The following is a 15711-nucleotide window of genomic DNA, read 5'->3' on the forward strand; positions in this document are numbered from 1 at the left end:
AGGTTGATGTAAATGTTAAGGCATATGAGTTATATGATGAAAGCCTCATAACTGCCTGTGTTGCATTGTAAAGGAGAGGCTAGACTAAACTATTTTAGTAGGTGTTCTCCATTGAAATTCATTGCAGTACAAGACAGCACAGGAAAATAAGCCTGTCCTTCCTCCACCCATTTTCACTTATACATATTGTAGGAGTTGCTTTGTGAATTACAGTATAAGCTTTCCGTGTGAACCAAATGTTTCTCTGTGGTACTTGCAGATTAATTCCCACACAAGCAGCAAAGCTCTGCTAAATTCAGAAGTACTGTTATCCATTACCTAAGAGGTTAGCATTGTACATGGGTGTTGAAGTGAATATAGGCTAGTTAGTGTTTGGAATCGGGACGGAGATGGATTTGTAATAATACTTCTTCTCTGTGTGTGTGTGTGTGTGTGTGTGTGTGTGTGTGTGTGTGTGTGTGTGTGTGTGTGTGTGTGGGGCAGGTAGTGTGTGTTCTCCAGCAATAGGATGGAGAGTTTGAGCCTGCAGGCTGTGGCTCTGAGTGATGGCTCCACAGCCTACATCCAGCAGGCTATTAATGGTGAGATCATGTTCCCAGTGCTGGAGATGCAGGGCTCTGCACGGTTTAGTGCTTTCTTTGCTCTTTCACGCCCCATCTAAAAACAGCTCATATAGAATAAATAGCTCATTGGTCCAGTCGAGTGTGTCAGAACAGTAAAAATGGTGAAATATTAGAGATTGGGAACCACATTTCTATCCCCAGCACAACAAACAAACAGGAGTTTCCATTAGCATTAAGCTTTTTTTCTATTTCTGTTATTGTTTGCTTTTTAATAGTGTATTTTCTTTGCTGGTTATACCTATGTGGAATAAATGAGAATTTTTGCCCAGTATTATGCACCTGTGGGTATGTATATATGTATAATGGTTCATTTGAAGTGTCTTGCATTATGTTGGCCATCAGATGGTAATTTGGTTGAAGGAGACACCATCCAGTTGGAGGATGGGACAACAGCATACATCCAGCAGGTCACAGTACAGCCGAAAGGTAGATCTGACAGCACATTAATGGTTCTCTAAACAGGTTAATAAACCAGCTTCCAGCCTACAAATTCATTTCTTCTGTCTCCTCTTGTTTTTTGGGTTTTCTGTTTTGTTCATTTCATTCTGGTTTTTGGTTTTTGTTTTGTTTATTGGTTCAGACAGTCTGCCATTCGAAGATGGTCAGGCAGTCCAGCTCGAGGACGGTACCACAGCCTATATCCACCGCATGCCTAAAGGTACTCATCTTAAAACACACACATCTTAAAACACACACTGAGCTACCCCACAAGGCCTAAAAAAAACCTGAGCTACCCATCTAAAAACAGCTGTTACTAACTATATCCTATATTTAACTAAATTCTGTCTTTCACAAAAAAATCTATGTGAAAACTGTCCTAGCTTGCTGTTTCTCCTCTAGTACTTGAGATTGCTGTATATACAATTTTCCATTTTTATATGTAGTTTTCCATTTCAATTTCCATTTTAATTGATCAAGTAGATGGCTATGACCCCAGTGCAGTGGAGGCCGTGCAGCTGGAAGATGGCAGCACTGTGTACATCCACCACCCATCGACTTTGCAGACAGGAGGTGCTATCCTTACCGTGCAGACAGGGGGAGCACTAGACGATCTCGCAGCAGAGGCTGATATGATCAGCACCCTGGAGAGCTACGCTTCTCAGGTCAGAGCCACATATTCGCATATGTCATCACCAACTCAGAAGAGACTAAAATTACCACATCATAAGGATAATATTCATAATGTCATTTAATGTAAAGCATATAGTCTCTTGTACATATTTTCTCCTTAGGTCTCAGGGGTAGAGGTGAATGGGAGCAGTGGAAGGGTTAATGGAGTGGAACAGACTGCTGTGCAGGTAGGAGTGGGCGCTGGTAAGACGAAGCACAGGTGTGTACGCAGGTAGGGGGAGGCGCAGGTAGGGAGAGACGCAGATTGGGGAGCATGAGAATTCAGAGGAAGTTTCTGCTGTCCTATTTTGCACTGGTAGTTCTTAGTGTTTTGCAGCTGAGCAGCATGGAGCTGTGTAAAGTTGTTTTGGAACATCCATGACACATGCACGTTTTAATAGTGAAAAATGCTAGACAAATCAAATTGCAAGGAGTGTGCTTAGCACTGAAGGGAGCCTAATTAGTGCATTTAGGTACTGGAGTTGAATAAACCTGCTAGTTACAACCCTATCTGTGTGCACACTTCTCCATTAAGTGCCTCTGATGTATGTGTTGGTGTATGGTTGTGTTTGTGTTTCTGTGCTGTAGCTAATGTTCGAAGGGAAGGCATGGCGTACAAATAAAAGTCAGCAGGGCGACAAAACCTTCCAGTGCAGCTACGAAGGCTGCAGGCGCCTCTACACTACTGCACATCATCTGAAGGTATGAGAGCTCACACACACACACACACACACACACACACTTACACTTATTCACTCACTGTCAAACTGTATATCAAATACCAACACACTCATGTTTGGACCTGTGACACATTCTTCAGCTGCGAGTGGTGAGGTGTCTGTGCAGGTCGTTTTGCGTGACCCATCCCTGTGGTGTCTCTCAGGTACACGAGCGCTCGCACACAGGTGACCGGCCATACAGGTGTGAGGTAGCGTCGTGCACAAAGGCGTTTGCAACAGGCTACGGCCTCAAGAGTCACCTGCGCACACACACAGGAGAGAAACCTTACAAGTGCCCTGAAGATATGTGCTATAAAGCCTTTAAAACGTCTGGAGACCTGCAGAAACACCTGCGTACACACACAGGTATGAGTGACATGAATACACACACACACACACTCATGTACCACGCTGCATACAATCACACACATAAGAGAGTTTAATTCAAATTTATTTTGTATTGCTTTTTACAGTATGTCACAAAGCAGCTTTACAGAAATCACATATACAGAGAATCTGGGTCCCTAATGAGCAAGCCAAGGCAAAAAACTCCCTAGGGGCAAGAAGAAGAAACCTTGTGAGGAACCAAGACTGTCCTTCCTAAATCCCCAATCAGTTTTAAAGTTAAACATTTGAATGGAAAATAAAGATGCAGACTTCAGAATTAGTTGAAGAGAACAGTTGGTCCTGTCCTTTATTACAGGTTAACGTTAACAAGCATTATTGAGGAACCCTCCGGAGAATGTCTAACAAAAACATAAAAAACCCACATTTGTCAGAAGTGATTATGTATTCACCCCACCTTCTTTTACATATTAGTGTTTGCATTCACGACCATTATGTCCAAACCATACAAGAGAAGACTTCTCTTGACCTTATCCTAATGAAGATTGTTTTACTATACTGTCCTGAGCCTGGTGGAGAGACATTCTCTTACACTGACCTCAATTTTACACTGAGGTCTTCTGAAGCTTACCCGGGATTCTTTGCAGAAGCCTGCAGAGACCTCTACAGAGGCCTCCGTCCTGTACACAAATCATTTTGAATGGACACAGATTCTCTATACTCCCTTATTGCTTATGATATTAATATGTCTAATTCAATGTTAAACCTCTTTAATATATCTAATTCAATGTTATGCCTCCCTGAAAACACTCTTATTACATCAAGACTTAGCAGGGGAACCCAACCTCCTCTGTCCAACACTGTATGGTGAACTAGTAGCACACAATTAACAAAGCTTTAACTTGCTTTACAACTTATGAGTAGCTTGTAAGCCTAAAGACTAATGACTTACAAATATTTGGCACTATACAATGACAACCAGTTAGTAGTTCTGTTCAATCCACATAGTGCACAACTAATCCTATCAGGAGAAGTGACAGTGGTGGTGATGGGCTCTTCACTAAAGTCTCTTCTCTTCAGGATGTACTTCAGATGCACACATTCCTATACACCCTATGCAGATATGCAAGCATAACAAACACACTCCATCCCTTTACATCTTTCTCCCCTTCTTTGTCTCTGCTCCTCTCTCTCTCTCTCTCCATATCCTTCGCTGTGTCTTTATCCCTCTTTGTCTTTCACTGTCTCTCTTCCCCTCTCCTCCTTACTAGGTGAAAAGCCGTTTAAGTGCCCGTTTGAGGGCTGTGGACGCTCCTTCACCACCTCCAACATCCGGAAGGTGCACATGCGCACACACACTGGTGAACGGCCCTACCTGTGTCCGGAGCCTTCCTGTGGCCGTGGCTTTGCTAGTGCCACCAACTACAAAAACCACATGAGAATCCACACAGGTAGGAACTCCGCATGGCAAAACCAGACAGAAATATGGGATTTTAAAGAATAACACAGGAAGTTGCCTCTGTCTCTCTCTGTCTGTTTCTCTCTCATTCTTGTCCCCAGTGCAGTGAGCAATTGTTATTAAAAGATAAGGATAATAAGTAATGAATTAGCATTTATGATGGTAAAAACTGTATAATGTATAGTGTTAGGCATGTGCTAAGAAAAATGCACTACAGAAATGTCCATTTGCCTACCTCTGTTTGTCTGCCTCCCTGTCTGTCTAGGTGAGAAGCCGTACTTGTGTACGGTACCTGGCTGTGGGAAACGTTTTACGGAGTACTCCAGTCTTTATAAGCACCATGTGGTGCACACGCACTGTAAGCCCTACAGCTGTAACCACTGTGGTAAGACGTACAGACAGACGTCCACACTGGCCATGCACAAACGCACTGTGCACGAAGATTATGAGCCCACTGAAGGTGAGATGATCACACATTTACACACACCACACAAAGACATATAAACATATACACATGGAAAATCTTTCATAAAAAAAGTGGAAAGTGGAAAAACCATGAAAGGCTAAAAAAAAAAAAAAAAGATGGTGCTTTTAGTGTGTGTGTGTGTGTGTGTGTGTGTGTGTGTGTGTGTGTGTGTGTGTGTGTGTGTGTGTGTGTGTGTGTGTGTGTAAAAGCAAACATAGAGTCTTTGGAATCGTCACATAAGAAAAACACATTTTTAGAGGGGACAGAACAGAAAGAGGAGTCTCAAGTTTCCATTGAGCCTGAGGACATCATTGGCACCCAGGTACTGCCAATCATTCATAGGCAGAGGAATGAAGAAAAGAGTGTGTGATTTTTCAAGTAAAAATCACATAAAATCTGAAGGATCGGCTTTCATAAGTGTTTTTTCTGTAATAGATCAAGTTCCAGCACTTGGCCCCCCCATGCGCCCTTATATAATAGATTTATTCACATTAAAACTGACTGCAGTTAGAAACTCCTATATTGATTTGTGAATAAACAGGAGTATTCATGATTATCATCCAAAGCCTCTGAAATAAACTGAAGGACTGCACAACACTGGTGTGTGTGTGTGCTAAATACAATTTGGAAAATTTTTCTTTTTTGCCTCATTTTGCTGAAATTGTTTTTCTTTTTCTAGTGTTTTTATCATTTGCGTGTGTGTGTGTGTGTGTGTGGGCACTGTTGTCACAGGTGAATCTGTCAGATCTGCAGGCTTTGGGCACTGGCATCACCATGGTAACACAGGATGGAACCACCATCACTGTCCCTGCCCACCACAGTGTCATAAGTGAGAAACAGCAACACGTTGGCATGGTTACGCAAGATGGCAAAGAACTGCAGCAGGTGGGCGTTATTGGATATGTACTGTGATTGGATCAGGTGCTGCTGGTATCTCCTCAGTTTTACTCACTTGTTCCTCTCTGGTCTTCAGGTTGCCATAGTAACGTCCACTGCAATTATGCCTGGTGGTTTCAATGTGTCGTCTTCTCAGTGTCAGCAGGTGGCACTGTTGGCAACAGCAAATGGCACACAGATAGCAGTGCAGGTATATGCAGCACCTGGAGGTGTGTGTGTGTGTGTGTGTGTGTGTGTGTGTGTGTGTGTGTGTGTGTGTGTGTGTGTCCCTGTACTACTGTTGCATCATTGTGTTTGATCAATGTGTATTCAGACATGTTATATCTCCCTTCGACCAGCTGGAGGAGCAGCAGACTCTGGAAGAGGCCATTGGCATGGCTACCACTGACATCCAGCAGGGAGGACTGACCCAGGATCAGTCAGAGCCCTGACCACATACCACGAAGATTCAACAGCACCCACAGAAGCACTGATTTACGATCAGCAGTAGTCCAGCAGACCTGCCAAGTTCTAAGACTGCTGCTGCAGTTTGTGCAGGACTGATATCAGTGCTCAGACTGCAGTGGCAGGACAGTGAGTGTCTCTCTCAGCTCCCTAATTCTAACGCTATATGGAAGGATCATCTATTTTTTTCCCAAGGGATTTTCAGTCTGAAGGAGCTGCCGTGTGTGTTAGAACACTATGTACCAAGAGGCCTATGGATGAGTTTCCCAGTCAATTCCCACATTACAGTGAAGACAGGCCTTCAACACCCACTGAGCTAATATAGGTGAACTTTTCAAGTCTCTTGTGTTAATAATATGTACATTTGGTAATAAATAAACTTTGCTTATCCCGTGTTTGAAAGCCTACTTTTGAGTTGAGTGTGTGCAGAATGTGTTTATACCTCTGCCAAATGCTGCAAATGAATACGAAGGAACGTTTTATGTAATGTTATTACATACCGTTGGGTGGGTGGGAGAGAGCTTTGGGTCAAATATCTAGTTTTAGGACTTCTAGTAAAAAAATAATACGGCCACCCTCTTGGGATTCGGCGCATTGTGTTGTTAACTTTATCCCTCGATCTCTTAAATTCGTCAGCAGCTCTCACGTGTCTTAATTTATTTTATGTATACAGTACTAGGCTGCTGTTTGAGTGATGTATCAGTTTGTTGACATGTCGTTACTTTTGATAAATCAGTACGGTCGCAGTATTTGTCTTCGTTTTAAGGAAGCCACGTACGTCTTCCCGCGCGTGCCCGAACGCGAACACTCGCTACCTTTGCGAGCTCGAGCCAAGCTTCTGGTTTCCAGTTCTCCCATAACAACAGCCTCCGACTGGCCGCGCTCTAGAGACGACAGCCAACAGCTGTAGAGAAGGCGAGAGGAAGGAAGGCAGGCGGCGCGAGCAGTGCCGGGGGTTTCCTTTGCTCGGGAGAGGCTGGAAACTCCCCCCGTCCACTGTTCCGCCACGCCTCCGCGTGAGAGTGCGCGAGGCTGTAGAGCGTGCCCACGCCTAGCGTAACCAGAGCTCGATATCCCTTCACGCGCTGCCGTCAAACAGCATTATCTGTTTAACGCAGGACGGATCGGGCGGCCGTGATATACGAGGTCTACGTGCTGAACAGACCCGCGCATACAAGCAGCACGTAGTCCTGCCAGAGAAGAGCTTGTACTGTAACCGGCGCGTTGTGTTAGGGGAAGCTGGATGTGAACACGACCCCTCATATCTCCATAACCTTTTAAAGATCCAGTTTGTTGAACATACGCACGTAACGGAGGAAATGGGCCCTCTGACGGATTTGGTATCAAATGTAGCTGACAAAAAGTTATCAGTCATCCTAGGAGACCTGTGCTATGTACAGCTGCAGCTACACATGGGTCTGGGTTTTGAACTTGGAGCTTTGTGATTATATCACACCAACCAGTTAAGTGGACAAAAGATGATTTGAACGTGTTATAACTACAGACAACTGTTCTGCACACTTTAGTAATGTTATTCTTATGTAGAAATATAGTTGAACTGACTCGACATATTGAACACATTTTACAGTTGATGATGATTATGATGGTGTGTGTGTGTTGTCTTACTGGTGTTATCTGTATCTGCAGCAGAAAGAGTAGGGTGGAGTTTAGCTAACAGATAAACTGGACCCAGATAAGCTGAAACCTGCACGGCAAAGCCCTTCTTTGGGTACATGCCTGCTTCGACTTCTCTAAGAGTACACTTCTCTAAGTGAACACATCTAAACACAGCAACACACACCCTACACAAACACAAAATAAGGCCAAATGGGCTCGTTTATTTTGTCTTAGCTTAAAAAGAGAACTGAACATTTTGCAGTTATTGCGTGTCTCATATGCCTACCTGATGAGAAAGATATGAGGAATATGGGACCTGCAGTGTCAAAGGGTGGAGTTTCTAGTCTGAAAGACAAACAATGAGAGTGAAAAGTCTACAAACAAGTTTATCTCCTTTACTGCACAGCAGGGTGGGGGTTTTATGATTGGTGACTGTATTTCATGAGTTACTTTACCAGGCTTCATACCAACAAGCTACACAAACACATGTGAGTGAAAAAGCAAGTGTGTTTTTGAACAGAAAGGGTTAACATGCCCAGACATGCAGTGTACTTCCCAGCTGATGTGGGATTGTTTACTTAGCATGATCACAGTGGTGGGGGCCTTTATGTCTTTATGTGTGTGTGTGTGTGTGTGTGTGTGTTCAGAGAGGATGTAGACAAGGGCAAAAGGGGTTAGAGGAGTGTGATCCCTTTATTATGCTTCTAGGTTTCTCTCTGCACACACACACAGCTCAGGTTGCTGTTCCCCCTTAGAGTGCACACATACATACACCCTTCTCAGCAGTAGTATTTCAGGATTTAGCCCAACAGCTGCTGCAGGCTTGGGTTCACGGCAGCCTCCAGAACAATGAGAGGCTTTGTGGGAGACAGACAAGGGGTGGGTGGCAGTAGGGGAGTGAGTGTGTCTGTTGGAAGGGGAGAGGGCCATACAGTACGTATAGCACAGACGTTCATTTTACAGAATATCGTACACACAGAACAATCCATAACACTGACTCCTGCACTCCTGATATCATCTGATAAGTCCACTTTACCAGCCTTGCCTTCTTTGTGTGGTAATTTATTTTCAAAGAATTGTTTTTGGGTTTGTTTTTTTTTACCCCTGCCAGGTCTCCAGTACGTTAGCAACAAGTTTTTGATTTTGCTCTTCAAATTCCTGGTGCTGTCCTTTATAAAGTCTTACAACAGTAGACCCAAGGAAGCACAATCCAACTACATCCAACATATCAAAAGCACCTTTGAATGGCATCAAAAACTAGATTTTGTGTTTGCTTTAGGGGATAGGGCAAGACCTTATTCTGGGAAGTGTTTGTGCAGGCAAGAGAGGTGTGGGGTAATGAGGACAGGAAGTGTTTTAACATTCAAACAGCAAAATAAACACAGCCTCAACTTTCCATCACTCTCTAAAGCATGGCTGCTGTGTTTTTCCACTCCCCTTCCACATCCTACACCCTTTGAGGCCGACGATACGGGGGAGGGGCGGCCTTTTGTGATGTAGACTTAGCATAAATCACTAAAAACACATAAAATGTCTCTGTCACACACATCAGAAATGCTGTGGTTACAGCTATGGAGGAAGGGAACACCATTCACACGTACACATCAGCTCAGTCTCTTGGCATTAACCGTCTTGCCATGCAGTTGGAGTTTCGCTGCCTGGCCATTCTGAGGGAATCCGCTCACTCCCTTTCATCTTCTAATTATGGGAGTCATTCACCACACCTGAAGGAATTCTAGGGTGTTCACAGCTAATGTCTAGTCAGCTTTAGGGTTTTAACACATTTCAAAGACCTTTCTAGTTTCTTACGACTAAACTTTCCTAAGTGAAACGTGCAAATGACTAACAATCTCTCACTCTTGTTTGTCACTCTATATATTGTTCTCATCCTCCTGTTTTTCTCTATCTCTGGTTGTCTTCCTCTTCCTCTGTCTCTCATCTAATTATGGTTGCCTGTCCCAGCCCAAACAGAGCACATGCTGTTTGAGGTTTAAACAAATGACCAGAATTCACATCCACCCATCCACATACCACACACTGCAGTTATGGACTTACTCCTCAGTGTGTGTTTGTAAACGTAATCTTAGCAGGAGAGAACTTAATTGCTAAATTTATTTTAAAGGGAACAGAGACACAGCTGAATCAAGTGATTCAACCTTTGAGATGTAAAATCTGTTGCTGTTGGTCAGATGAATGAGGGCTAGTTCATAGTGTTATGGGTCTTTGAAAGAACCATAGTGTCTGTCCATTCGTATGCCTCTTCAAAACACACCCATTCACACACATGTGCACACAGAGACTCCCCTTGTGTGGGGAGGAAAAAAAGTTTAGCAGATGAACATGAGGTCCCAATGTGAAACTGGGAAAAACTTCTAAATGCCTTGCAGGGGAGAATTCTGCCTGGATACAACATCCATCCAATCACATGGCAGCAGCAAGCACAAACACACTCTGAGTAGCTTCAGCTGCTAGAGGGCCAAAGGTCAATAATTTGTTAGAATGATGCCGCGTCAGGAGGGGGTTCGAGGGGAGTAGTGTTAAGAAGAGGCCTCTGAGAAATACTTCTAACATCCAAGAGAAAAAGCCCTCAGGTGAACAGCAGTATCTCACCTACCTACAGCCAAGTATATGCTCTTCTCCGCATTCACTTACCCAAGAGGTGGTGTGTAACCAAAGAAAATATAGTTTCTGAATTTGCTGGGTTAACTGAACAAACCTACATTGCTCAATATGCACCAATGGTCACCCAACTTCATTAGGGCACAAATTTAGTAGAGTTTCAATACTAAATGCTGCATTGCCCCTGCATGTATCAGGTCACAAGACAAGCTGTTGATAAATAAAACAGTTCACTACTTCATTCTAGGTTGAACTGATAAAAATGTGTCTTTTTGGGGGGCTACTATATCAACATAGACCCTGGGGTAAAGATTTATTAGTGAGACTGAGGAATGGGTGAAAGAGTTTAAATAAAATGTGTGTGCATTGTGCTGAATCTGTCATCCTAAAAATCAGCTCAATGTGAAGTACAAGATGGATACACACACACAAACCCTGCTGAGTTGGCAGTGTCACACACTGTTAATCCACTTTTATACACCTCTTCCCAACTTTATGATGTTTTATTCATTTACCCACTAAATTCACTATATGTAGGTTTTCTAAACTCTACAGCATTTGTAATCAAAACTCCAGCTCAAAATATTTACTCAGCACTTTTTAAAATAATAAAAATATTTAGTTTGAATGTTGGATTGGATTTTTGGATTGTTTTGTTTTGCTATTGTTCCAGTTTATATATTATATTTATTACTTTTTTTTTTTTTTTTTGTGAAGGCTTTCAGTCATAGGAAGCTGATATACACTGCTGATATGCAGATCAGAACTTTGTCATCCATGCAGAAGAAGAGTTTCAGACTGAGGTCTGGGTCTTAGTGTGGATATATATATATATATATATATATATATATATATATATATATATATATATATATATATATATATATATGCAGCTCTACTGCAACTGCTTATTAGTGTCCTGTGGTAGCTAAGCTAAATGTATTGTTAAGCTAAATCACCCTGATGTTAACTTCTTGTATTGTACTTGGTAAACTGTAAAACCAAGTTAAGTAATAAACTTGATTTTAGGCTGCTACCTGTTTAACAACAGGTTTCATACTCAACCAAAGCATAAAAACCTTGACACCAAGTAAGCACAATCATTTTGTTTATTTAAAAAGCACAGACAGCAGCTTGCTGTGTGTGTTGTGGGGGAGGGGGGTTTAAAGGAAAACCACGCACTGCAGGGCAGACACGTCTGGAGAGCGATGTGACAGATGGCATCGCGTCCGAAGTTGCTCTGTGGCGGGAGGAAGGGAGGGAGGGAGAGATATGGGGGAAAAGGGGACAGCCAGCCATGAGAGGCAGCCTATTGTCTCCCCTCACCAGATGCCTTGTTCCTGAAAGAAGTAGCTCAGCGATGCTGATTATGCCGCTTGTGTGCCAGCGGGGGCTGGAGGCGTCCGAGTATGGTGGGCTGCTACTCGGCTAGGGGCCTGCACAGCACCAGTTACACTCCCTCCTTATGTCCATTCACACAAGCCTCCGAGCAGTACAAGGGGTTCATACTGGGCATTCTTATGGAAATGAAAGCACTGGGAAACTCCAGGATGTGTGCGTGTTGTGGTATCTCTGTGTATAGATGAAACGAGCTGTGTGGTGACTCTGAATAGTAACAGCAAGTTCTCCTGAGACATCTGCTCCCAGTACAGCTACCTTCTAATCTCACTTCACGAAAGCCATCCTAACAATCCACTCACAGATCATTTTCAAGCTAAGCACCAAAATAAAGAGAGGTATAACGACAGCAACACTGATGTGGAAAAGACACACACAAAAGTTAGCATGACTTTAACAGAGAACACTTCAGAACCGAACAGATCAGACTAACAGTTTAATATATTTCAAAATGAATACTTGTAATAACAGCAACATAACTACTCATTAATTGGAAATTTGAGCAAAAATACCAGTTATTTCTTTGACACTTATGAAATGTATCTGGTTCCCAAGAGATGTGATTATTTTTAAGCAAACTGTTTAAAATGGTCAAGATTTAAAAACAAAGGACTCCAGCTATTCAAACTTGCATAAGATGGACCACACTTGCATTAAAGCAGAAAGGGTCTGTCTCAGTGTTCCTCAGCCCTGATGCTGATTTGTAGTTACCCAGCTAACCTTGCTAAATGGTGTTTCAGAAACATAGTGCATAAGGAAAAGATTCAGACTTTTTAAGCTTTCCAGTTTGAAAGTTTCTGACTTGTCTTCAAATGAATTAAACACTTTTTTCATCAAGCTGCTTGCAATACTCCACAATGACAAAGGGCTGGTTTTTGGAATGTTTTGTAAATGTATCAAATATAAAATAGTGATATATCAAATTTACACAAGTCTTGAGACTCATTATGATGCATTTGGGCTCTGGTGTACCCTATTTCTATGAAACATTGTTGAAGTATTTCTGCAACTTCACTCAAGTCCACTTATGCTCCAATTAAAGTCATTGGACATAAAGTACACGCCTTCCTAGGTGAAAGCATTTATAAGAACACCAAAGACTTTAGGCCATCAATAAGACAAATACCCAAAGCATACCACCAAGAAAACAAAGCAGTTAAGGGAGTTATGGGACTGAATACTCAAACTGAATACTTTATTTTTATACTGCATTTTTAAGAAAAACATAAACCAACTGGTATTGATACTAATTTACAACAAAAACTCCATAAATGTAACCTGGATATCTGCAAATTTCAATAAACCAAAGACAGGATTAACATCCAATAAAATGAGTCCACAAACTTCATAGGCAATACACAAGTCATTTTTCTTTTAAACTTACCAAACATTTCCAAAAACTAGTCTTTGCTAGTATTAATGAAAAGGTGCTGGAATGCTAGTCTGAAATATAACATCTTAATATCCAATCAAGACATTTTTGATCAAGGGGATATTGTATCCACCATATAAAAATATATTTAGATACTTTACTGTAACTAACCAGAAGGTTTTACAAAATATACTGCTCTGCTGTGTCTGGTAAAGCAACAATGGAAACAAACACTGAAACCACAACCACACTTCCTGGTGTAGGTGTGCCTGAAGAACATGCCCAGACATGAGTGTGCGTGTGCGCGCGAGAGCGAGCACCGATAAGTCATTATGCCTGCTGGGCATTAGGATTGAACCCCCCCACAACTGAGTACCATTTACCACATACAGCACCACTACTTCACAGAAGGGAAAGACAAGTAAACAATTCCATAGTTTTATTGCAATAAAAATTCCACAAAACTGTACAGTTTTTAATACAAGCACAAATGTCAGGTCAAAAATTACATTTAAAGCATATTGTGCTTCAAATAGCTTACAAACTACATTTGTGTCTAAAATCAGTAAACAAAGCTGCTCAGCAGCCAGGGAGCGCTACAAGAGATAAAGAGCATCTTGCTGGCAGTGTGAACAAGCCTGACGCCAACCAGCCACCTCAGTTTAAAGCATCCACTTTGTGCTGAGCCAGCATTCACTGCCCCAGGGGGAAGCGGACACACCCACAGCTCAACAAGCATCACGTTCACTTTGCCAAATAGGACTCATTTCACAACATTACAACAACTCGGGAGGGGCACAACAAGAGCTTTAACCAAACCAAGTATGTTTCTGCATATTGCACAATAAGTCAAATTTGGCAGAAATGTTCAACATTAAGGAGGTCATGACAACATTGTTTAAGGCAGCAGAAATCAAAGGGTTTGTCAGAATCCCCAGGAAACACCAGGTTTAAAAGGGGCCCTAAAGTGGTGGCCATTGTGTGCAATACAATGGTTTAAAATTCAAGCGCTATAGTACCTAGCTAGTGTCTTTCAACAGGTGTGATTGCACTAAATTCTTGACTGGTGAGATACTCCTATTGCACTGCGATAGCCAGCACCAAATGTTTACCTGCTTTAGCTCATTCTAAATTGTCACAGTGTTGACAAAGACAGATAAGATTTAACAGTGCAAGGTTCTTATGGGGTCCATCTGAAAATATCCAACAGGAACAATACCTTTCAATGGGCAGTGCTTTAGTTAACCTAAAATAAGAGTTTAAGATTTGGCTTTAACCGAGAGAGAAACGTCTAAAAATGCAAAGTCTCAGGAAAATTAAGCTGTTCGGAGTAAGGCCGATCACTGTCCCACCCAACTCATGCTCAGCGGTTAACTCATTAGCTGGAAACGGTCATCAGGTAGCTCTTCGGAGGGCTGGCACGAGCCCCCATCATGAAGCGATTTTTGCAGTTCAGGGTCTTGTCGAAGGGCGACATACTGAGCGCGCTGGGAGTGGAAGCGGGTGCAGGAGGTTCGGCCTCGTAGAGTACGCAGATGGACCCGTCCTCTCCGATACGATACGACACTTCATATGGGTCCACCCACAGGGTCAGTTCACGGGGAAGGAGGGAAAACAGCTGTCCACTGCTCAGTCCAATTCGGCTAGCGGCTCTGCCAATAAGGGGATCCATTTCATGATTAATCCTGATGCAGCGGTAACCGGAGCCCTTCTGTGGTCTGTCTGGGAACCAGTGATGTTGGTAGTGTTCTGGAGATAGAAAACAACGATGTTAAAACAGACATTACAGAAACGGGGGTACATGTAGCTAGTGTTACCCAGGATATGCTAGCTAGGGACAAAAGCAACCCGTACACTAGCTAGCATAGCCAAGCCACCGAGCTTCTATTAATTAAGTTACTTAATTATTGCTTTTATGAGCCAGCGTGTGTGATTTAGTAGCCATGCGTTATATTAGCTAACCTAGCTAGCTAAAGAAATATGAAACTTGTCAAAGGAGGGTAGTTAACCAGCCAGCCTCAGATGTAGCTTAGCTACCCAGCCAGGTACCATCTGGTTGATGAAATGGGCTCAGATAGGTTAGTTAGGTTAGCCAAGACATACCTGCACAGCTAGTGCTAGGTTAGCTAACGCCAGATAACTGGCGGAACAAAACGTAGCTAGTTAGCATTAGCTATGCTGTCAAAATCTCGCATAAGAACGTTGTTTAAAAAGAGATAAACATTTACCTGACAGTGCTTGCTGTAGACAGTCCCTGAAAACCTGAAGTTGTTTCTCGTTGAGAAACCCTCTGGTTCGGAGCAACCTCGAAACAAAGTTTGCTGCGGCCGTTATCTCGGGGCCCATGTCAGCTTTGGCTCCGTAGCTATGGCTCATTTTCTCCAGATCTGTGTCCGTGCTCGTTAAGCTCGACAGTTAAATCCCTGTATTGAAGTGAGGCTTTAGAAAGATGTAGCTAGCTGAGTTCTTGCTGTTTGTTTTTCTTCAAACGTTATCTGGCTAGATTAAAGCAACACGTTGGACAACAAACATTCTTGTGAACTCTAAATGTCTAAGAGACTCCAAGCATCGACCGTCCTCTCAACTCCTTTGCGCGTACTCGACGCTTGTCTGCCTCTTTATTGAAGAACACACAAAGGATG

At 42.7% G+C, this 15711-nt stretch overlaps 2 protein-coding genes across 5 annotated transcripts; one reads left to right on the forward strand and one right to left on the reverse strand.

Moving 5' to 3' along the window:
* The first annotated feature begins 193 nt into the window (after nucleotides 1–193).
* On the forward strand, nucleotides 194–6458 carry znf76 (zinc finger protein 76). 4 transcript variants are annotated; one of them, XM_027025392.3, is made up of 14 exons: nucleotides 194–325; nucleotides 484–581; nucleotides 966–1049; nucleotides 1204–1281; nucleotides 1542–1726; nucleotides 1856–1921; nucleotides 2322–2435; nucleotides 2617–2818; nucleotides 4069–4248; nucleotides 4522–4716; nucleotides 4932–5044; nucleotides 5455–5607; nucleotides 5696–5809; nucleotides 5958–6458. In XM_027025392.3, exons 2-14 carry the CDS (start codon nucleotides 509–511, stop codon nucleotides 6048–6050), a joined length of 1650 nt encoding a protein of 549 aa, XP_026881193.1. In that variant the 5' UTR covers nucleotides 194–325; nucleotides 484–508; the 3' UTR covers nucleotides 6051–6458. The 4 variants fall into 4 exon arrangements, with proteins under 4 accessions (XP_026881193.1, XP_026881197.1, XP_081561490.1 ...); XM_027025396.3 differs by having other exon boundaries at nucleotides 1545–1726; XM_081705364.1 differs by lacking the exons at nucleotides 194–325; nucleotides 484–581 and having other exon boundaries at nucleotides 966–1085.
* Nucleotides 6459–13493: 7035 nt separating this feature from the next.
* btg2 (B-cell translocation gene 2) lies at nucleotides 13494–15676 on the reverse strand. The gene is made up of 2 exons (XM_027025438.3): nucleotides 15298–15676; nucleotides 13494–14818 (listed from the first exon to the last, which is right to left on the reverse strand). Exons 1-2 carry the CDS (start codon nucleotides 15443–15445, stop codon nucleotides 14448–14450), a joined length of 519 nt encoding a protein of 172 aa, XP_026881239.1. The 5' UTR covers nucleotides 15446–15676; the 3' UTR covers nucleotides 13494–14447.
* Nucleotides 15677–15711: the final 35 nt, after the last annotated feature.

Source organism: Electrophorus electricus, chromosome 22, assembly GCF_041902795.1.
Source record: "Electrophorus electricus isolate QZ-2024a chromosome 22, ASM4190279v1, whole genome shotgun sequence".
Taxonomy (NCBI): Eukaryota; Metazoa; Chordata; class Actinopteri; order Gymnotiformes; family Gymnotidae; genus Electrophorus; species Electrophorus electricus.

Bases quoted from the DNA above. Each gene is read 5' to 3' on its own strand.
- btg2 (XM_027025438.3), bottom strand. From the start codon at position 15,445: ATGAGCCATAGCTACGGAGCCAAAGCTGACATGGGCCCCGAGATAACG. The intron at 14,819-15,297 runs GTAAATGTTTAT...TTCTATCTCCAG, and splicing joins TCTACAGCAAGCACTGTCAG to AACACTACCAACATCACTGG.
- znf76 (XM_027025392.3), top strand. From the start codon at position 509: ATGGAGAGTTTGAGCCTGCAGGCTGTGGCTCTGAGTGATGGCTCCACA. The intron at 1,282-1,541 runs GTACTCATCTTA...TAATTGATCAAG, and splicing joins TATCCACCGCATGCCTAAAG to TAGATGGCTATGACCCCAGT. The intron at 1,727-1,855 runs GTCAGAGCCACA...TTTTCTCCTTAG, and splicing joins TGGAGAGCTACGCTTCTCAG to GTCTCAGGGGTAGAGGTGAA.